The sequence below is a fragment of the Rhincodon typus genome, chromosome 20, assembly GCF_021869965.1.
Source record: "Rhincodon typus isolate 14 chromosome 20, sRhiTyp1.1, whole genome shotgun sequence".
Classification (NCBI taxonomy): Eukaryota; Metazoa; Chordata; class Chondrichthyes; order Orectolobiformes; family Rhincodontidae; genus Rhincodon; species Rhincodon typus.
Genome location: NC_063351.1, coordinates 47,692,370 through 47,716,218, shown reverse-complemented (window position 1 = coordinate 47,716,218; position 23,849 = coordinate 47,692,370). Strand labels below are relative to the sequence as shown.

The 23,849-nt window shown below is 40.1% G+C and overlaps 1 protein-coding gene across 1 annotated transcript in view; it reads right to left on the bottom strand.

Annotated features, from left to right (window-relative positions):
- Nucleotides 1-1,118: 1,118 nt before the first annotated feature.
- Nucleotides 1,119-23,849, bottom strand: part of LOC109934078 (SMC5-SMC6 complex localization factor protein 2-like) — a 35,202-nt gene continuing 12,471 nt past the window's right edge. The window contains exons 3-14 of the mRNA XM_048609229.1: nucleotides 22,540-22,642; nucleotides 19,861-19,948; nucleotides 13,046-13,187; nucleotides 12,519-12,630; nucleotides 11,770-11,946; nucleotides 9,668-9,765; nucleotides 7,747-7,834; nucleotides 6,709-6,837; nucleotides 4,452-4,529; nucleotides 2,757-2,843; nucleotides 1,525-1,593; nucleotides 1,119-1,139 (exon numbers count right to left, since the gene is read on the bottom strand). Coding sequence (XP_048465186.1) covers nucleotides 1,119-1,139; nucleotides 1,525-1,593; nucleotides 2,757-2,843; nucleotides 4,452-4,529; nucleotides 6,709-6,837; nucleotides 7,747-7,834; nucleotides 9,668-9,765; nucleotides 11,770-11,946; nucleotides 12,519-12,630; nucleotides 13,046-13,187; nucleotides 19,861-19,948; nucleotides 22,540-22,642 — 1,192 coding nt within the window. The remainder of the gene's footprint in view (nucleotides 1,140-1,524; nucleotides 1,594-2,756; nucleotides 2,844-4,451; nucleotides 4,530-6,708; nucleotides 6,838-7,746; nucleotides 7,835-9,667; nucleotides 9,766-11,769; nucleotides 11,947-12,518; nucleotides 12,631-13,045; nucleotides 13,188-19,860; nucleotides 19,949-22,539; nucleotides 22,643-23,849) is intronic.

Below are 23,849 nucleotides of genomic sequence, written 5' to 3'. Positions count from 1 at the left end.
TATTTTCACACCTTCCAGAATTGCTAACACCTCCTCCTTATGAACCTCAATCCCGTCTAGTCTAATAGCCTGTATCTCAGTATTCTCCTCGACTACATTGTCTTTTTCCTGTGGGCGAGAGCAACGCAGGTCTCAAACCAGTGTCCTCAACTTAAATAAAAGACAATTACAGAATTAAGAAGAAAGTTGTCTAAAGCAGATCAAGTGAATAGACTAAGGGGAAGGTCAATAGATAAGCGGTGGTAGACATGTAGGCAGATATTTCACAGTGCTCAGGAAAAATAAATTCCTTAAAAATGACTCTGTGAGAAGGACAAATCACTCGTGCTTAACAAAGGCAGTCATAGAGAGTATTCAATCAAAAACAAAGGCATACAAAGTGGCAAAAACTAGTGGTAGGGCAGAGAATTGTGAATTTTATTGGAACAAGCAGGTGACTAAAAGTCTGATTAAAAAAAGGTAGAAGTTGATTACATACAGGAAAACTGTGGCCCCGTATCTACGAAGCTGTTGCTAAGAGGGAACTGAGAAGAATGGAAGGAGATCAAGGATGGATCCTTGGGCAAACTACAGAATTGAGTGTGCTACTGGTCATGGGATGGAGGGAGTTAAGTAGAAAAACAATGCTAGAAATACTCTGGCTATGATAGAATAGATAAGAGTGGAGAAGGGCTGATCCTGAAATGGACAACACGGAAACAGTAAAGACAGCTCAAGAAAATAGGTGTGCACATGTGTACAGAGCTACAGAACCTCATCCTATCTCCTAATTAGTTCAATACCTCGTGCAAGGACACCAGCTTCTCCCTAGTGTAAAATTCAGGGTGACAATACACCTTGGGATCCCAAATAAATTGAGTCTCCTTGTATCATTGGTATTTCACCAAACTGATGCAGTTCTAACCTTCCAAACCCACATTGTTTATTGGCAGGTCTTAGCACATCGTAATTAGACATTAGTAACACTGGATCACTTATCATCTCACTCAAAGTAGTGAAGGCCAATTACCACAAGTGGACTTCAGCTATCTCAGCAGCCTAGGATTTGAACATCGACTGTTTTGTTCAGCAGGCACACACTTCACGTCAAATCGGTCACCAGCTTCAGAAAATGCTGGTTAGTTTTTTAATTCTTCAATCTAATCAAATGAAATTTGAAAGTGATGATAACCAGGAACCTGCAGCCTTTTTGGGACTGACATTACAGTTTAAATTCACAGGTAAACAAACTGTGAACAACTTCTGCAACAGATTCTGTTGCTCCATATCATTAGTCTCAAGAAACCAAGTGATAGTCCAAAAGGTTTATTTGAAGTCACAAGCTTTCGGAGCACTGCTCCTTTATCACCTGACTATAATCTGGTGTCATGTGACTTCTGACTTTGTCCATGACGGTCCAACACCAGCATCTCCACATCACCCGTATCATTAGTCCAAGGCAGAAAACTGCCCGCATTGAGAGATTTCATTCTATAATTGCCCCAGAGCTGCATCATCTCGTCAGTTCTCCCTACATCATTTTACCTGAAGAGGTCGTGAGCGCTGTAGCAACTCCTGCCATTTCGCATGAGTTCTTGCTTCTAAATCTTTCACCTATACAGAAAGAATCAGCTGATTGGTTAAGATAGAAAAACATGCATTTAATTCCCACTGCCACTTTCAAGTACACCATTCCAAGGTGCAATTATACTAACATGGCAAACTGAGGGAACTGACAATGTGGACTGGCACTTAATGGGATAAGTTTAGGCTAATTACCTTCTCAACAGTTTTGTCAGACATTCACACGTTGCCAAGCGCCAGGTGAACTCGGTCACCGATCACTAAATGCCACAATAAAAGCTGGCGTTGATTCTCTTTCTCTCTTACTGGAGCTGTTGGTTGGTGAAACAACCACCAACTGCAACCACAACCCGAGCTACAGATCTTCGTTAAAACATTAAATCCCTCCTAGATGGTTCTTGTGGTGCTGTGGTAGTGTCCCTACCTGAGCCAGGAGCCAAGGTTTAAATCCGATCTGCTCCAGAGGTGTTTCATAACATCTGAACAGGCTGATTAAAATATCTGCTGTGCATAAATGCCTAGTAATGTTAAACATTATTGAAAGATTGGCCGACTGTAGAATCACATGGTTTAGCACTTGTGATCAGTTCAATCGTTTATTTATTGCCAATTGATAGTTTTGCGATTACACTAACTAGTTTACCCACTAGGATGCAGGAACATAAAAGCAAATTAAAAAAAATGCCTGGTGAGAGCCTCCATTTACTACAATTTACATTTACATAGCACCTTTAACAGTAAAACATTGTAAGGCACTCCAAAGAAACAAAATGTGACCTCTGTCTATTGATGCAGAGATTCTGCCCCCATCCTTCAAACCTCAACTAACTAGTAAACTTCCCTTTACATAAATCTGCCACAAACAGAACTTCCTAAAGTTGACAGCCACCCAAGGTCATACATGGCACAGTGAGTTCCCACACAGGTCAGGGCAATGCAAAACTGTGGGCCAACGATTTGTGTGAACTAAAGAAAAGAAACTGTATCCATCATTCTTAATTTTGTTTGAGGGTTCACTCCTTTCCCCAAACATGGTCTTGAATGCTAGATATGCACCAAGAATTAAACTTCGGTGTAGAAGGTCCCTAAAGAAGCATCAAAGTGAAGAGAACATGAAGAAAAAGTAATTTTCACAGCAAACAAAAGACATTTGAAATTTTAAAATAAATCAGCTCAAGTTCTTTGTTGAGTACCTTGCTTCGGTAAAGTAGTTTAGGGTCCTCTCTTATGTCACACTTAATGTGTTTTTCTATTTCAGCACAGAGCTGTATAAGGTGACTCTGAAGGAAAATAAAAACTCATATGAAAATGCTCTACAAAGCATAAAAGCTATAATGAAACATTGTCCTGACTGACACATGGGAGAAATACAACTTACTTTGACTTTCCTAATTAAAAAACAGACTTGCATTATGCAGCACCTTTCAATAGCGGGGAGAACCTCAAGTGCTTTACAGCTAGAAGTGCTTCTGAAGTATAGCCTCTGTTGTAGAAAATGCAGCAGCCAACAATAATTGAGGATTAACAATAAATAAACAACTAACAATAATTTCTGACACTGCCAATGGTGCCTTCATCCCATGATTAGGTAGAGAAATCCAATTTGTGCATGTTAATGCAATCTCCCTCAAATTGGCCATGCAAGTGGATAGGGTAAAGGAGATGTATGGCATGCCTGCCTTTACTGGTCAAGGAATTGAGTACAAGAGTCAGGATGTCATGCTATAGCTTTATAAGACATTGGTTAGGCCACACTTAGTACTGTATTCAATTCTGGTCGTCTAATACTCGAGGGGCATGTATTTAATGTGAGAGGAAGAAAGTTCAAAGAAGGTGAGAAGGGAAAACTTTTTTTTAAACATCGTGTGGTAGGAGTCTGCAATGCGCTGCCAGGGCTGGTGAAGGATACAGAAACGTTAGGGGTGTTTAAGAGACTTTTATGTAAGCACATGAATATGCAAGGAACAGAGGGATATGAACCAAGGGCAGACAAAAGGGATTAGCTTAATTTAGCATCGTGTTTGGGATGACATTGTGGGCCAAAGGACCCATTCCTGTGCTGTCTTGTTCTATGTTCTAATGGCCAGATAGTCTGTTTGAGCGATGTTGATTAATTGCAATAACTGCTCTTGCAAAGTGTGGATGGAAATACTGGTACCAAGTGTACACGGAGTTCTACCGTTGTTATAAAGCCAACAGTATGGGTTCAATTCGCGTACCATCTAAGGTTACCATAAATGTCCTCCTTTTCAAACTCTCTCCTTGCCTGGGGGGTGGTGACCGGCAGGTCAAACCACCACCTGTTGTCTTTCTTTGAGAGAGATGCCCTCTGGCTCTCTGGGACTATGCAACTTTACTTTTACTCCTTCAGAGCAGATATTCTCAATTGTTACAAATTGAGTTATAACCCTAAAACAAAGTTCTAGAGTCCAGCTGTTGTGCAATTCTATAAAAGATCAACCAGCTTACTCATGTCTGTTGTCGAAGGCACATTCTGGTATAGACAATCTAGCATAATGCCTGTTTAACCATATTCAAATTTTACAAATTTTTCACAATAGTGTAAAATTCCATTATCTCATTCTTTATAGTAATCGACAAAGAGTCCGTTACTCAATCGATTAACATTTAACAACTAACAATTTCTGACATTACCATTGGTGTCTACATCCCATGATTAGATGGAGAAATGTAATTTGAGCACATTAATGCAATAATGGCCAGATAACCTATTTTATTCAAGGCAACTTCAGTAAAATCTGTCGATACTTGTCAATGATTGCCATCTTGAAATTGAACTGTGAAGCCATGACTAATAAATTCATCTTTAGCCAACTGTGTAATCCTCCTACCCCACCTTCATTAAAAAATATGAAATAGAAACTTACCCGTTCACTGGGAGGAATGTGTTCTATGTGCAGCACTTCATTTGCTAAGACTAGAAGATTGTAGCACAGGTAATAGGCCTAATGAAATAAATTAAACAATACTGGTAAGTTAAATATCCATTATCATTTGCAGATTTCCAACCTGGTCAGTGCATCGAATATGAGTTTGAAGGTCATATTGCGGCTGTACAGGACATCGATCAGGCCACTTTTGGAATACTGTGTTCAATTCTGGTCTCCCTGCTGTAGGATGAATGTTGTGAAACTTAAAAGGGTTCAGAAAAGATTTACAACGATGTTGCCAGGGTTGAAAGGTTTGAACTATAAGTAGAAGCTGAATAGGCTGGGGCTATTTTCCCTGGAGGCAGAGGGGTAGCCTTGCAGAGGTTTATAAAGTCATGAGGGGCTGGATAGAGTGAATGGCCAAGGTCTTTTCCCTGGGATAGCAGAGTCCAAAACTAGAGGGGCATAGTTTTAAGGTGAGAGGGGAAAAATTTAAAAGGGAGCTGCCAGAGGAAGTGGTGGAGGCTGGTACAATTACAACATTTAAAAGGCATCTGGATGGGTATATGAATAGGAAGGGTATAGAGAGATATGGGCCAAATGCTGGCAAATGGGACTAGATTAATCTAGGATATCTGGTCAGCATGGACCAGTTGGACTGAAGGGTCTGTTTCCGTGTTGTACAGGTCTATGACTCTAAGAGAGAAGACCAAACAATTCAAAATCATTAGTAGGAGCATCAGCACATGGTGTATTTATGCCTCTACTCCACCCAAGGTGTTTTATCCCCAATTCCACAGGGTGTCTCTGTGCTAGTATGACATTGTCACTTCCCCTCCAAGCAATCGCAGCAAGCATCAGACTGGCAATTGGATGAGAAACTAATCCATGTTCAAGCCAAGCAGGAATAGAGTTAAGAGTAGCTAAACCCATTTCACATGGGACCACTGCAGCCAGCAGCGATTTCTGATATATACTGGATCCCAAAGCTAATGGAATAGATAATTAATTCACTAAAGTCCTGTTGTTTATTACCATATGGTCTGCTATAATCAAGTCACAGCGACAGTACACTATTTGCTGCTGAAGGGGTTGGGGAGCCAAAGATCAACAAATTTAAAACCACTCTAACACACACTGCAATTTCATTGTTGCTATGAGAGTATTGCTAAGTCTTTCAAGAGGAGACTGCACCTGGCAAAGGGGCTGCGCTCTGAAAGCTTGTGATTTCAAATAAACCTGTTGGACTATAATCTGGTGTCATGACTTTTTACTTGGTCCACACCAGTCCAACACCAGCACCTCTCCATTTAACGAGATAGATGAAGTTAAGAAGGACTGAACAGCTTTATCTATAGCTGTTGTGTAATTGATTGTAAATAATGACAATAACCGGCCTGTAAATTTCAGTAGGATTCTTTAACGTGGTAATAAATTCTAACCTTTTCAAAGTCAAGATTTGTCAGAGTTGCAAATCATTGTATTTCATTCACAATTGGCCTCACTGCACAGAAAACCAAAGTACATTTAACACACTGTGGTATTGATTAACCATTTTTGTGCAAAAATCATCTATTTTTAACTCATTCACAAGTTAATATCAGAATGCATTTAAAGATATATTGGTGTGCATGGAAGACCAATAAATCAATTTAGGAGGAAAATATGAAATTGTTGCTGAACTGAGCATCATAATTGGCGCTCAAAATCAATGCCATGGTGGTTTACAACATGTCTTTTTTTAAAAAAAATAAACAAGGCCCTAATGAATAAGAAATGCCAGGTTAAACAGATTTAAAACTTTCCCAAATGGCTAAGTTGCAGGAAATGTCATTTAAGATTTATGGCCTGTTCTCAAATTAAAGTCATTGAAAAGATGGCGTGCAAGAAATATTTCCACAATCACTTAAATTTGTAAAATATTCGATCCTGACGATTGCGCATAGACCCGAAATTTCAACTCTCCATGGATAGTGCTAGCCCTAAGGATTCCCAGTATCTGCAGTAGTTTGCTCTGTGGAAGCATATTGGGGCAGCACTAAACTCACACCACAGGTTTATAGGTGTTTCAATGCAACTCAACTTGGGCAAGGAAAAAGTTTCTAAATTTGAAGTTCTTAGAGCATTGCACTTGAGTGCCTGCAGAAGGTAGTGTATTTGCTGATAAATGAAGGCATTGAACCAATCTTAACCCAAAAGCAGACAAACAGCTTTAAACCTCAGTGAAATTGTTTAAAAGAAGTTGAAGCGTTACCTGTTGATCAAGTTCTGTAAGTGCAGCTTCTTTTCTGTCTCCCTGCCAATTGGATTTAGCCGTTTCCTCAATAGTTTTTAACAAAGAGGATGGTTTCATCATGTACAAGAATCGACACAGACTGGTGATCTAGAGACAGGTTTAAAAAAAGAATTGAAACTTGTAAATTGTACAAGAACTGAAATCTGTTCCAACTTGACCATCCACTTCCCCTTCTATTAGGGGCTATGTACACGACATCGTAGTTTTCCAGTTCTTTAACAGAACTCATGATTCTACCTCAAATATTTGAACAAACAGAAATTTTACAGTACAATGTATCTAACATTGGTACAGATACCCCTCTAATCATTGCGCGATTGGGGTGACACTTTTGTTGGCAGGCCAAGTACCTAGACATGTTACACATTGAATGCTTGAGTCAAAGTAATTGTACAACAAACTTACATCATTCCTATGCAGAATATTTGTGAAGCAAACATTTCCTCTTAATGATTGATGTATATCATAGGACCATTGCACTCATTTTATTTGTCTTTGCAAGGTTAATTGCCCAGATTGGAGCTGCCTTTGAAATGAGAAAGCTTGTGGCATATTGCTGACTGTGTTAAATGCTCTGCCACTCAGCTGTAAACTCCTTGAACCAGGATCATCTTGTCACTTGATCAGCCTGGAATTCGCTTAGAATGTCATCTTGCAATTTCACTGTACTTCATACATCAACTCCACAAGAATTCGTTCTTGCAAGCTACTGTTCTTTTCTTTCTTGCTTTCATGCTCACTGCTTCTCGATCTTCACTACATGTTCTCTTGTTATTCCAAACTTAACTCATTTCAAGCATTAGATATCTTTCTTTACAATCATTTCCTTCTGCTGTCTAGTCTTCTTCAGTTAAATATTTCTTATTTTATGATCCTTTTCAACACTCAAAAAATATATCAAACAACAATTTGGTTAAATTCACACAATTACGAGGCACATGCTGCTTTCTTATCTACATCTACTTACTATTGACAAAATGAAATTGTGTCTCATACCTTCAAATCTGGATCCTTTGGTACATAGAGGCAATTCTTGTCAAGTAGTTTTGAAATTATCACCATGCTCAGGTGCCGCCTTAGTTGCCTAGAAAAATACAATTAGCCCATTACTACAGGTTGCTAAAATTAAGCATTGTAACCCAATACAGTTATGCTTACCCTTTTTCACCTAATTCTGCTATTTTTCAGTGCACAGGTATAAGTGTGAACTGTTGGAAGCCAACATAAGCAGTTGTAACAGCATTACACATAAGCACCCTTGTATAAGTGATGTGGGCTGCAGCAACTGATTCAATAATTTAAGGCTGCATCACACCGCTATTTCCTCAGGAGCGATTAGGTCAATAAACGTATGTCCTGCTAGTGCTACCTTTATCCGAGGAACAAACTTGAAGACACAAACATGCACAGATATCAGCCATGTTGCCTATAACCAGCGTGATATCACTAGCTGATGACTGAATTATACAGGTTCCCTTCCTTTAAACAGTTTGAAAATGCAAATTTAGAAAAATGTTTGGCAGGTCGAGAGAGAAAAGAAAAATAGATGAGCACTTAGTGAGACAAATGAAAACAAGTAAGAATCTCAGTGTTGGTAGCAAAATTGACATTTGATGCAAAGTAACACTTGTTGTATACACCATCTTAGACCCTTTGCCATAGTTTTAAGTTTCAAAACCTACATTGAGATGCAGTTTACAGTAATGAATATAAATTAGACTTAACGTTCAAATTCCCAGACTTAATTTCAAAGGCAGGTTAAAGATAGTCTTGGAGAAGAACTTGCATTTTAACCATTCCCATTTAGAAATCCAACCAAAACTACATTCTAGACTAAGGAAAACATGCCTGCACATTGTACATCACCATCAAGATAAAACTGTTCTGATATTTATGAAAAGTCCATTCAGGTACCAAAAAACAGCACTAGGAGAATTTGCCCATGGCTCTGAGCTGCAGGAAGTCAATTATTAAGATGACGTTCATTTCTGATGCCCCTTCATTGATCATGTTGGCCTGAGGAGGAAGTAACCCAGAAATCTGGAAGCACGTCATCATTATGCATTTTGCTACAATTTGTCAGAAGCCTACAAGTGCAGAAAGTATTGAAGTTCTTGAAACACAGACAGTGTCATGGTTGTGAAAGGTTTCTGCTCTAGACTGCTTTCAGAAGTCAACTTGTACCCAAGTTGGAGCACAACGCAGGACAATGTCAAGCAGCTGTTCGTAAGTATAGGAAATCTTTCTACATCGGGTCTAAAAGACTGAACCTCCATACGGGACCACATTGAAATCGCGGGCCTCCTGCACGGAGTTGAGAGATCTTGAAGATATGGAACAAAGGTGGTTGAAGAAAATAAAATACATAAAGACAGAATCATATTAAGTAGTAACTGGATAGGGTCAAGGAGTTAAACAGCCCATTTCCATTCCTATCTGTTGTGGCATCTGTACGCCACAAAGTCAGGAAGTTTGGCTGCTCTAAAAGTAAGCAGCAGTCAGAATAACACAACTGACATGGCAGTACAAAACTTGAATACTTGAGAGATACGTTGCCAAAGATTTTTTACTTACACTCATCAGGATAAACAGAGTTCAACTAATCATAACACACACTACATCCGAGCGCTCAGGGAGCCTTTCATTCTTGACTTTTTGTTAAAGAAAGAACACCCTTTTCTTCTGTCATGTAATTTATTGCAAATGTTTGAAATTTGGCATTCTTGCAATTGTCCTGATGAGTGCAAGATAAAAGTTTTTGGAACATCTGGAACATACAACAGACGTGGTTCTTGGATCTGAATGGTTCCCTTCTTGCTTTCTCCTAGGAGCTGATGTGTTGAGGAGGCGACAGACTCTAGTTGTCATTAAGAAACACTACCATTTGCAATTATCCTCAAGCTGCACCATACATTACCTTCCTCGTGTAGAGAAATCTGGCAGCTGTTGAACCAGGTACAAAAGATTATGATGATGCTCTGATAAGTCACTTAGAATCATGCAGAGCTCGCTCATCTGTTCAAAAACAAGACAGCTTGTCAAAACCACATGCAAACGCACTCAACTTAAAAACATGAGTCATTTTGATTTACATCAAATCTCTAGCTCTCTAGCTCTCTCAAACATAACCCAAAACAGAAAACTATTCCTAACACAAATAAAAAGAAGTTTCTGGAGAAACTTGGCAAGTCTGGCAGTATCTATGGAGATAAAATAGAATTAACATTGAGTCCAGTGACTCTTCTTGAGAACTAACTGCAGCTGGGAAAAAGTGATATGTATGCTTATGATGAAGGGAGAGGAGGAGAAGAGAATCCTTCCACATATTAAATAACTCAAGTTATTCCAATATAACTTGGGCCACAAAATATTAAAAATATTTACAGCAAATCTATAATGGACTACTTAGAGATTACCTGTATACATTAAATGCTTTCCAGGCAGTTAACTGCGAAACAGCAGCTTTGAGGTGTTAGTTTATCTTTACATCTCCTTGAGGTTTCCTGCTTCTAGACACTTCCTGGCATACATGCTGTACAGTTGATGAAATACATTTTACAGGGATGATATTGTATAGTCACAGGGTTTTGATTATGACAACAACAGACTAATGATCAATTGTACAAAAGGATCAAATGGCTGTCACACAGACAAAAGATTTTAGCATTACAATTAATATTTAATTACCTGGAAGCAGTGTATAGTTAAGTAAGCAATGTTGGTATCAAGTTTTTTTTCTTTTTACATAAAAATTTAATGGTAACTCACCAATGACCCAATGAGAACAATATCCTAGGGACTGTCATCTCATTTACATCATGGGGCAACGTTGTAAAACTTTCAGACAGTTTAAAAAACCCAGCGTAATACACAAAATATAACTGAGGTTCAGCATAGCCTTAACTGATCTGCTCTAATCCCATTTCAAACATTTCAAGTAATATTCACCACTAGAGCCATATTATTCAGAACAGACAAGTCCAGAAATGCGCATCCACTGAAAAATCTTCTCTAGCGATGATACTACAGAAATCTTTGATGCTAAGAACAGTTTTACGAAGTTAGGTGTTAAGTGCTCACCCTGTAAGTTTGTTCCTTACCAGAGTTTCTGCCCTGTCCCTCTAACACTAAAAAGTATAAAATGAACAATGTTTCAGTTTTCAAACAGCTACACATTAAAACCTTGTCTATATTTATATGTAAACATAGCATGTAGTCATAACTTCCATAATCAATGTAATACTGGGAATTTAATGGCTGTAAGTTTACTCAAATAAGCATCATCACACTTTCTAACTCTTCCATTGAGGAAGTGTCACCGGACCCGAAATGGTAACTCTGATTTCTCTCCACAAATGCTCCAGACCTGCTGAGCTTTTCGAACAATTTCTGTTTTCATTTCTGATTTACAGCATCGGTTTTTACCATACTTTCTAACTTGCTCCCCAGCGATACAGGGTAAATTTCAGTCAATGGATACCCAATTAATCTGGTCTTGCGCAAGGCAGAATTTTTTTTAATGCACTAATAAACAAAATTAAGGAAGACAATATGCACGGAAGGAACAGGTAACAAACACATGCATTCACAGGCTTGTGACAGAAACAAACATCTGAAAAGTAATAAGATAAAAGTCCCAACTTTTCAGGTTAAACTGAAGGCTGCTTTTCTCCCTGAGAGAGCTGGAAGAAACCTGCACAAAATCATGCCAAGCATCAATAATCCAGTTCCAAATTAAACCGAATTCAGATTGCGAACAATTAACACCAACTAGGAAGTGATATGACACCACCATTGCACCACTGAACAGTACAAAAAAGAATCACATGAGAATATGAGGGATGTTTTCCTAAAGTTATCACTAAGAAATAATTTATTCTCAGGCAGAATTAATTCCTTGGAGTATATGAACATGATGCAACCCAGTAACAATATTTCTTTACTCGATCATTCTTGCATTAACAACATTACTTACCTTCATGCATACTATTAAAGCACATCAGTTAAAACACTTCTTACCTTTGTGTTCCACTGCCTTATGTTGTTCAGGAGTCTGTCCAGTAAACACTGAAAATCTTTTAAAGGAGTCAGCTGAAGCTCTCGTTCAAGGCTGATTCTGCCCAGTAAGCTTATCAGCAATACTAATTCTTGATCAGAATATGCTTCAGGGCAAATCGAAGTACAAAACTGTAGAAACTAATGGAATTAAAAAAAAGCATACACACCATTTGAGAGAACAGCAAACTCAATGAAGCATGACAGATGTTAAACTGCCAGAAGACAACTTCTTGACTTTAGCTTCCAAATTAACATTCTCTTTAAGCAAATTATCCATGATCAAACAACGAACAACAGATCCCTAACTTGTGATCCTGCCCTCAAGATCCTGGTTTCACCTCAAACCAGTTTATGATTGTACAGAAACTAACTTGAAGATACATCCACAACAGTTTTTTGTTTGTTTTCCGAAATTCTTTATTCAAATACTTCAATACAAGTTCAACCTGCCTTTGTTTAAAGTCTCAAAACTACACAGTCACTTCAGATCCCTTCTCCCTAGGGGAAGGGAGAAAACTAGACAGTCATCCTCTATTAAGGAATATTTTCTTTAAAAAAAATCTTGTGGGAAAATATTAGCACAGACTGATGTTACTGCAATGCAACAGGAAATGAATCTAATGAGTGCCAGTGAATGAATCACAGCAACTCTTAATGAGAACAGACATTTACCGTTAGTATAATGAACATGAATTATGAGGCAGGTATACCTTAATAACATTCTTTATGCCAAATTCTGGCAGAAAACTGAAGATGGGATCTCTCTGGGAGGCTGGCGCACTATCCTCTGGATAATTTTCCTTATTATTTTGCAGACCAGACCTAGAATCAGTAAAATTCTACAATTTTAAATCAATGGTCCGATAACATTTACACAATTAAAATTTAACACCATATAAAACTTTTACTTTCCTATGGTTTTCTGCAACAAATGGCCCAAGTGGATTGCTATAAAGGTTACACAAGAACAGAAATATAAGTAAGGGTGGGCCATTCAACCTCTCAAGGCTGCTTTGTTATTCTATAGGATTATATAGATCTGCCCCAGGCCTTAACTCGTGTCCTATGCCAGCTCATGATAGCCAATGACCATCTGTTATTTCAAACATCCATATCTGAAAAAGATGGAGGAAAGATGGAGGAAACAGAACAGAATTGAAGAGATGAGGTTTATAAAGTAAAACAAAGTCTTTTAAAATAAACAAATCACTCACATATGAATAGAATGTTAACTTACAATATATCCTCTTCAGTGAAGTCTGGTTGAAGGTGCTTCAGTGGAAACAAAGTGCCAAACTGTGCTCCTAAGTTGAGAAAGACTGCAACTGTGTCTTTGAGACTTGGAGTCCAAACCTTGAATTTACTTCTGTCACCCTTCACTAACAAATTAGAAAGATACTGTTAGAATGTGCAGGAGCGTACTGCCTGACCAGGGTCAAAGACTCAGGAGGCAGGCAGGATTCAGGCAAGCAGCAGACTTTATTCAAGCAACAACCGGTTAATGCAGGGTGGGGCCAAAGATCTTCCCCAAATCTGGCCTTGACATGAAACCCAGTCGTTCTCTTAATCTGTGGCCCAGATCAGAAGAGAGAACAATGACACACTCCGATTTTTACTGTGAAATACAGCATTTTTATATATCTTCTGTTACAATAATCACATACAGTGTGATCACTGTGACCTTCCCTCTTATTCCCTACACCTGAACCAGTGAAATACCTAATCAATGATGGGCATTCCTAAGGACAGCCCCATGTTCCCATGATCTCATGGTTAACAGACATTGTAATCTCCAAGATTTGGGATCTTTCTATGGAATTCAAGTTAATAGAATGCAAGGTTACTTCAGGTGTGTCCCAGACTTGCTTACCTCTAAGGACTGCTTGAATTCTGTTACTCATTGTATTCCATGTACTATCTCTATCACATTCTGTTATTCCTTTTATATTTTCCACTGCCCCAATTTTATATATTTAAAAAGTTCAAAAGATTCATAGTATTAATTTCTCATTATAAAGTTAGTTGTACTTTTTAACTAAGTTGCAAACAATCTATTTTGTTCAATACGTGCCAGGCATCTTTTTAGGGATAGGAAAGCATTTCCTGAGACTAATTAACTTTCACATCTACGTTTAAATGTTTTTCCCAAAATGCTTCTATTATACTTTGGTTATATGTGTATCTATAATTATGTTGAAATCTATGATTATCTGAAGAACCTATTTCTTAATATTGTGAATTTCAAAGAAACAACTGATCACTACAAAACAACTTTAGCTGCTGTTTTCATTGCTGCTTAATGAGTTAGACCACCTCATGGACTGGTATTTACACCCCTTGCTCTAACTGGTGCTGTTCACCTAACGGGACAACATCCTTTCGTTAATGAGGTTGGAATCAATCACTTGTCGTAATTTAATGAACTCCTCATGCTCTTATCAAACTGGCTTGGATGGTTGTTTGTGTAGAGACTCCTGTTCACCTTGGAGTAGCCCTGTTCAAAGGTACCATTATGTTTCAATCAAATGCTAGAGCAGGCAGTTTAATTCTATTTAACTTTTGTTGGCCATTTTGTGTCTTTCAAACATGGGCAGCCCTTACAGATGGCATGTGTCATCTTTCAAGCTACAGAAACAAGCCCAAGATTGAAGTTCTACTAAAAATGTTTGGGTATGTGGTTCAAGTAATTATAGAGCAAGCAAGACAGTTTTTCAGACACAGATCGAGCCATGCTGAGCAATTATAAATGTACATTTGAAATATTGACAGCAGTTTTGGGCCTCATATTTAAGGAAGGACGTGCAGTCATTCAAGGAGTTCACAAGATGTTTACAGGAATGATCCTAGGATGAAGGACTTGTCACAGGAGTGGTTGACAGCTCTGGGTCTGTACTCGGAGTTTAGAAGGATGAGGGGGATCTAATTGAAACTTACAGAATAGTGGCAGGCCTGTACACAGTGGACATTGAGATTTCCGTAGGAGAGACTACGAACCGAGGGCTCAGTGTCAGAATGAAGGGAACGACCCTTTAGAATTGAGGTGAGAAGGAATTCCTTCGGTCAGAGGGTGGTTAAGTGTGGAACTCACCACCAGAGAAGGCTGTGGAGACCAAGCTTTGAGTTTCTTTAAGTCAGAGATAGATAAGATTTTTGATTAGAAAGGGGATCAAGGATTACGGATAGAAGGCAGGAGAATGGGGTGGAGAAATATCAGCCATGATCCAATGGTGGAGTAGACTCAATGGGCCAAATGGCCTTGCTCTGCTCCTATGTATTATGGTCTTATATGAATTAGTAGTGATAACCCTTACAAGGCCCATGGGGAATGACAAATCTCTTTGAGGAGCTCGTTGAGTATGAATTCTCTTGGTAACACGCAACGGCTTGGCCAGCTGGAACTCATCACTTGACTTCTTGTGGCATAGTGGTAGCGTCCCTACCCCTGGACTGGGAGGCCTGGATTCAAGTCCCACCTGCTCCAGAGGTGTGTAATAACATCACTGAACAGGTGAATTAGAAAATATCCACCTCAGAACCAGGAGGGTCTTCTGTCATAGCATCCCTACCTCTGAGCCAACGGCCTGGGTTCCAGTTACACAGGAACAGGACAGGTGGATTAGAAAATAAAGCAGACCCAAATAATAATAGAAAAATCTAAAGCAGCTGCAGAACTGTCTGTCTCAGGCTAGGACGAGCCTATGTATGTGATGAGTAGTCGCCCTAGTTTGGTGCTGAATAACAAAAAATGCTCTTTTCCAGTCGGGCTTCCTGAGTTATTACATTGGCGACAGGAGTAAATAAGAATTTTAGAACCCTTGCCTTTCAACGAACATGGTAAGAATGTGACAGGGAATTATCAAAAATGCCACTGTTTAGGAAACTAGAACCTTATGATGCAGGTGTGAAGGATTGGTCCTAACAGAAGGGGATTGTTGACAAAAAGTCACCCTTCTAACCACTTGTGGGGCCCCAACTTTCGGCATCAGAGAGTTTAATATACCCAACAACCCAAGTCAAAATCTTTTGATGACTGATAGAGATGGTGGCAGACCATTATGACTTAAAACCATCCCTTACCTTGCAGTGTTACAGGTTTAAGATGGCAAATAGACTACCTGGGGAACCAGGTACTGAATTTTTGACAAGACTGCGGAAATTGGCGCAACATTGATTATGGGTCAGCGCTTCAGGACATGTTAACGGTTTGCTAAGTTTGTGAAATTAATAATACTGTGGCCCAAAGGAAGCTACTGACCAAACCAGATCTGGACCTCAAGAAAGCCACAGGACTGGCCCTTTCCCACAAAAACGCCGAAGACAGGGCTTGGAAGCTTCAGGGGCCCACAGATGGTCCTGTCCCCAGCGGATTATACACACACCTTCCACTGGTTGCCAAGAAAGATCAATGGAAGTCGGAGGCCACAAAGTTCCAGAAATGGACGGGAAGTTTCTCCACAATACAGTGAGGAGCAAAAACATTCATGCTGCACTAGATTGGTCACATGTACTGGGGAGCCCTTACATATTATTGGGATACTGTAACCCTGTTTGCATAGCAGCAGGAGACAGTCTGACTCCCCTTATTGGCGATGCAAGAGCGAGGTCCCAACTTTTTGGGAAGGGATCGGTTACAGAATATCTCTGCCTGGATTGGCAGCAGATTTTTAAAACAGGTGCTGGCAATCATATGAAGTCATTGGCAAATATCCAGAAGTGTTTCAAGCAGGATTCGGCAAGATAGAAGGCACCAGGATCAAGACTTATGTAGACTCAAAGGCCCGATCTAAACACTTCAGGGAATGACTGGTTCCACTTGCGCCAAAGTAGAGGCTACATTGGAACATTTAGAGAAAATGGGAATCATATGCAATTTGCTGAATATGCTGCACCAATACTCCCAGTTGTAAAACCTGAACAACTTGGTCTGTGTCTGTGGGGATTATGAGTTGACAGTCAGAGTTTCCCACTTAGATACAAGTCTTCAATGTGTGGCATAGGGTATGAAAACCAGTTTGGGGTTCACATTTTCAAAATGGAATATGAGCCACATCTACCTCCAACTGGACCTTGAGGTGTCATTCAGGAAGAAAATTAGTATAAATACTCAAAGGACTGTACAAGTACACTCGCTTGCCCTTGGAACATCTTTGGCTGGTGTCATCTTTCAAAGGGTAATGGAAAACATCCTCCAAGGAATGTCACTCTATCAGGATGAGGTTTTAATCTCAGGAGCTATTGCATAGGAACATGTGGACAGATTGCAGGAGGTCTTACAGCATTTTTGTTAAGGCTGGCAGCTGGCTAAAATGGAACAGTGTGTTCCAGGCAAACAAGGTAACATACCTCGGGTACAGAGTTGACAACAATGGATCACATCCTGATGAGAAGGTCAAAGTAATAAAAAAGAGGCTCTGACTCCAAGGAAGAAAACAGAGTAGAAGCTTTCGCAAGTTTCAAACATTACTAGGGAGAGATACGGTCCGCAGACTTCCAGAATTAGAACCTTCAACAGCTTTTACAAAACTACTGGGATGGTGACACAGGCTTCAGCAGTTAGGAACGAAGATCCTTGGCAAATTGAGGCTACTTTACCATAAACTTAGCCATGGCAACTCCGTCATGCTCCGTAACTTAAAACCCTCAATTACTGATGATTTACTGGCAACCTATGGGAAAGTATAATTCATCCTTCCCGGATAAAATTTCAATTCTCATGACCTCTTATTCTTGACTCCTCTGCTTGAGCGAAGTCTTTGTCAGTTGGTTTCATTAAATTTTCCGTATGGATCTACTAGGCAAAAATAAAACACCTAGCAATCATACCAAGTATAAGACCACAAGATAGAGGAACACAGTTAGGCTGTTCGGCCTATTGAGTCTGCTGCACCTTTCGATCATGGCTGATATGTTTCTCAAACCCATTCTCCCGACTTCTCTCTGTAGCCCTTGATCCCCTTGATCCCCTTACCAATCAAGAACCTACTAGCTGTTAAACTTGGCCTCGACAGCCTTCCACGGCAATGAGTTTCACAGACTAACCGCCCATTCACTTGCAGACTGGGCCCTTGGGTCCTACTCTCTCTCCTATTCCTAGAAACATCTTCTCTATGTCCACACTATCCAGGCCTCTTAGTATTCTATAAATTTCAATCAGATCACCCCACCCCCATCCTTCTAAAATCCACTGAGTACAGTCCCAGAGTCCTTAACCGCTCCTTATTTAAAAGCTCTTCATCCTGGATCTGCACCCCAGCCAAGACCAGCATATCCTTTCATAGATACAGGGCCCAAAACTGCTCACAACATTCCAAATGCAGTCTGACCAGAACCTTATATAGCCTCAGCAGTACATCCCTGCTGTTGTATTCTAGCCCTCTTGAAATGAATGCTAAAATTGCATTTTCCTTCCTAACAGCCAAATGAACCAGCATGTTAACCTTAAGAGAATCCTGAACTAGAATTCCCAAGTCCCTTTGTGTTTCGGATTTCCAAAGCCTTTCCGTATTGAGAAAATAGTCTATGCTTCCCATTCTTCTGACCAAAGTACATAACCTCACACTTTACCACATTGTATTCTATCCACCACTTCTTTTCCCACTCTCTGAGCCTGTCCAGGTCTTTCTGCAGCTTCCCCATGTTCAACACTACCTACCCCTCCACCTATCTTTGTGTTACAAGGACTGCAGGCAACAACGCCCGAGTTCCTTCGTCCAGATTGTTAACATTTAACATAAATAGTTGTGATCCCAACACAGAACCCTGCGGAGCTCCACTGGTCACCAGCTGCCATCCTGAAAAAGTCCCCTTTATCCCTACTCTCTGCCTTCTGTCAGTCAGTCAATCCTCTATCTGCACCAGTACCTTGTCCCTAACACCATGGTCTCTTATTAAGCAGTCTGCTGGACTGCACCTTGTCAAAGGCCTTCGGAAATCCAAACAGATCATGCGCTTTGGCTCTCCTTTGTCTAACTTGCTCGTTACCTCCTCAAAGAATTCTAACAGAATTGTCAGGCATGACCTCCCCTTGACAAAGCCATGACGACTCAGCCCATTTTACCACACACTTCCAAATCTTAACAACCGAGGTTGGGCTAACTGGCCTATATCTGCCTCCCTCCCTTCTTAAACAGGGGTGTTACATTAGAAATTTTCTCGAAAGATCACCACCAATGCCTCCACAAGCTCCTCAGCTATTTCCTTCAGAACTCCAGCATGTAATCCGTTTGTTGTGGACTTGTCCACCTTAAGACCTTTCAGCTTCCCCAGAACCTTGGTAAAATATCACTGTTGTTAGATAGTGGATTTTTTCATGCTCTCAAGTAACCTTTTGTTCTATAGAAACTTAATTTTCTTTGGGAAAGAACACAGCCCAAAGGAAACCCAAATCAGAATTAATTATTTCAATTAGTTGCGAAACAAAGATCAGTTTACGATGATGTAAAAAGTGCGTTTTGAAACCAGCTGAAGTGACAACCCTCCTGATCACTCTCTGATGCAGCTTATTTTTGCCTGGTATAATTAAAGTCCTGAGGTGAAGAATGGGAAGGAATGGAAATTATCCAGTGTCTCATGGCAATTTCTGGTTAGACAAATAACTCACGTTAATACAAGTCGCCTCTGTGGGAACATGTACTAAAAACAACTGTGGAGGATGACAGGACAGGACAGGAGGCAGCAAGACAGTTCTTAGTGTCAGTGCCAGCTCTTCATCAGAGACATGCAGATAAATTCCATTTCTTTGTTTTGTTGTTTCTAATGCTCACCTTATCTTCTTTTAAATTCAAAGTAGGAGCAAAAATAATGCACATTTATTCTGTTTGGTTTCAAGATCAATTGTACAGCCCAAACATAAATAGAGAAACGATACAAAAAAGGTGTAGATCAGTATCATAAAAAATCAGAGCTTGGTTTCACTGAAATCTGCAGTACTTACCCTGCGACTCTGACCCACCCCACAAAGATACCAGTGCCTGTGTTTCGTCTTTGACTGAAAGCATAAAAACTGGTGAAGTTTATGAAGTTGAATTTTCCAAAAGGTTGTTGCATACTAACCTACTCTATTAGCAGCACTAGTGCAGATGTCCCAAAGTGTTTTGAAAATGTGCATTGAAGCAATGTAGTCTGAATGAATAGACATCATCTGCAAAACAAAGGAGATTTCACCTGTTATTTACAAGGCAGAACTATACCGCCATTGCCAAAGCATATGTCGGCTCAAGGGAATTGTTGTGGTAAGTAAATTAATTACTCCAATATCAATTTACACTCCATCTGGTGCTTTTTAATCGAATAATTGAAGTAGCTGAACAACTTACGTGATCAAGAGCTCAGACAAAAGTCAATGGTGAGTTAAAAACTGAGATCAGGATAGGTAACCCAAAGCTTAGTCAGAAGTCAGTTTTAAGGAGGATTCTAAAGGAGGAGTGGGAGGTTGAGAGAGGGGTGCAGTTGAGAAACTAAAAGTTTGGGCTGAAGGTTGAAGTTTTAGCTAAAGGGACAGGAGCATGCACAGAAAGCCCACCAGACAAGAACAGAGAAACTGGGAGTGCTAAGGCTAAAGCACCTTTGTGAGACTGGCAGCACTGAGGTCCAGATGATAAAAATATTAAAAGTAAGGCATTGGTGGAACAGGAGTCGACATAAATACACTTGTGTACTTGCAACTGCATGTGTAAAGCACTAGACAAAAGCAAGTTTCTTCTCTTCAACTATAGAAAATACATTAGCAGACTGCACCACAACAAGAGAAGGCAGCGACAAAGTGGTACTGTCACTGACAAGTAAGCTAGAATCTCAGACTAATGTTCTGGGCGCACATGTTGGAATCCCACTATAGCAGACTGTAAAATTTGAATTCCATAAAAAGCTGACTTAATGGCAACCATACAATCACTTGGTTTACAACTGTCTTTTAGGGTGGAAATCTGCCATCCTTACCTAATCTGCAACTCCAGACTCACAGTGTTTTGACTCTGAACAATTATGGATGGACAATAAATGGTGACCTTGCCAACAACACCCTCATCTCATGAGCAAATTTAAAAAGTCTATCATGTTAAAAAAAAGTGAACAAATTTCAATCTTGCCCATTGTAAGGACCTTTACCCTACCTCTATTATTCTTCTTGTCCTTCCACTTCTATAAACACACCAACTATCTAAAACACTGCTGCATACATGTTATCCCAAATTGGAGCAGATCCTGACAAAAAAAAAAAAAAAAAAAAAAAAAAACTTATATTTACCTAGTACCTCAAGTCTAATAAATGGTCCCAAAAGCATTTTCCAGGAGTAAAAATAACCATTATGACACCAAGTCTGAGGAAGAGATTTGACAATAATGATCAAAAATTTGGTCAAAGAGATACTCTTTCAGGAATATCTTAAAGGAGGAAAGTGAGGTAGAGAGGCAGAGAATTGTCAGAGGATCGTCAGAAGGAGCAGAAAGCACAGCCAACATTTTCCTTTTTATTTATTCATGAATGCGTGTTGTTGACTGGGCTAGCATTTACTGCCCTCCCAAGATGCCCTTGAGAAGGTGGTGGTGAGCTGCCTTCATGAACCATTGCGGTCCATTTGGTATAGGCACACCCACAATGTGGTTGGGGAGAAAGGTCCAGGATTTTAACTCAGTGACACTGAAGGAATGGGGATATATAACACAGTAGGGATGACAAGTGGCTCAGCGGACAACTTGCAATAAGTGGTGCACTATGCATCAGTGATATCGCACCTCTAGGTAGTAGAGGTCACAGATTGGAAACCGTGGTCCAAGGAGCCTTGGTGAATTGCTGCATGATACATCTTTCTGATTTATACCATTGGATAACATAACATGGAACAGCAAGGGCAAAGGTGTCCATAAATAGGAATTTGGGGTATTTATATGGAGAATAAAGGAGGATAAAAGGGCAGGAAACAGACTATGACGAATTGAGATGAAGGTAAAATAACAAATAATGAGAAGCCACAGTAAGCAGAGCCTGAAGAAAGCAGTGAAGATACCTCATTGAGTAAACTGACAAAATCCGTGTTGGGGTAAAGATCGAGAATGTCAGGTCAGAGGGGCAGAGTAAGGTGAGATGACAGGACAAGACAAACTGAGGTTTGGTTGCAGAAGCCACACTACAACTGTAATGGTCGGGCAAGATAGTGAAAGGTACTGCCATGGAAGGGAGGCTCCAGTTAAAGGTAAGGCGTCATCACAGGTCGGCCAGGGTTTCTATCAAAGCCATGTCATTAATGTAATCATCCGTGATATGGATTGACAACACTGTCTGCAAGCAAACAGGTGACATTCAAAAAGGTGACGAAAGCTAATCCAGTGTCAAGGGCGACTTGGACTGAGAGGAGGATTCACATGATCATTCAAGTAAAGGTAAAGTTGCCATCATCCCACAGGACCATACTGCTGCTCACAGAAGAGACGGCTGGTGGGTATTTAACCTGAGGGTCACCATGCCTCGGACAAGGGGAAAGGTTGAGTCCTTCATGGCAACCTCAGACTGTGCAGGAGTTGAACCCATGCTGTTGGTATCACTCTGCATCAAAAACCAGACGCCCAGACAACTGTCCTTCGAAGCAACGGTTTAAAAATAAAATAAGGAAGTTTAAAAACTGTGAAAACTAGCAGTATTACAAAACAGCAAAGCAGTTCTAGTCAGAACTGGTACAGCTAAAAACTGTGATAACAGACCAGACATCTGCAACCAGTAATAATGTGTATCCTCACCTTAAATAAGAACTTTAAAACTGGCTGTGGACATGGTGATGATTGGTAAGTTTGACTTACGATCCCATTGGTGAATAAAAATACCTGCTGGCTGCTTCCAGAACTGAAAACAAAAGAAAATGCCATTAGCATCTCGATTCAATATAAATAAGTTCACATTCATAAGCATGCTCAAAGTTATCGGCTAGGTATGAATATTACTTGCTACTTTTTAACCCAAGCCTGAATGTTTTTGTTGAGTATGAAGCTTATCGTTAATCAGAAGATTATTGTTACGCAACTGCTGCTCATTAGCACTAATGATTACCCCTTCTATCACTCTACTAATAATTCAGAATAAACTGATTGAGTGGTAATTGGCCAGGTTGAATTTGTTCTACTTTTTATGGACATGATACAACTGGGCATTTTTCCCACATTGTTGGGTAGATGTCAGCGTTGTATCTGTTCTGGAACAGCTTGGCTAGAGGCACAGCAAGTTTCAGACCACAAGTCTTCAATATTATTGTCAGAATGCTCTCAGTGCCCACAGTGCCTTCAGGTGCTTCTTGACATGTGGATTGAGTCAAATTATCTGAAGGCTGGCGTCTGTTGAGGGGACGAAGATGGATTGCACACTTGTCACTTCTGGCTGAAGTTGGTTGAAGTACTTCAGTGTTGTCTTTTTGCACAGATGTGTTGGACTCTCCAATAACTGAAGTTGGGGATATTTGTCAAGCTCAGGCCTGCTGTTAGATGGTTAATTGTCCAGTACTACCCATGACTGGATGTGGCAGGACTGCAGGGCTTAGATCTGACGCGGTGGTTGAGATATCGTGATTGAGATATTGCTTGCTGTTTGTCGGGCAAGAAGTCCTGCATTGTAGCTTCAGCACAACACTGACAATGTTTTATTTAGGTAGGCCTGGTGCTGTTTCTGGTGTGCCCTCCAACACAATTCATTGAATCAGGGTTGGTTTCCTGGTTTGGTGGCAATACTGAACTGTAACACATGGAAGCAGGTTTGATTGAATATAATTCTGCTGCTCCTAATGGCCTACAGTGCCTTCTTGGTGCCCCGTTTGGAGCTGTCTTCACGATGAAGGTGGGACTTTGTCTCCACAACAACAGTATCAGTAGGAATGGCCAGCCCACAGTCATGTACAGATGAAGTTGCTCAAAGTAGATTGCAAGGGAGAGGGTAGTCAAATTTTTCTCTCTAATTGGCTCCCTCACCACCTACCACAGAACACACAGTCTGGCAGCTATATCATTTGGGACTCGGAGACAACAAGGTGCAGGGCTGGATGAACACAGCAGGCCAAGCAGCA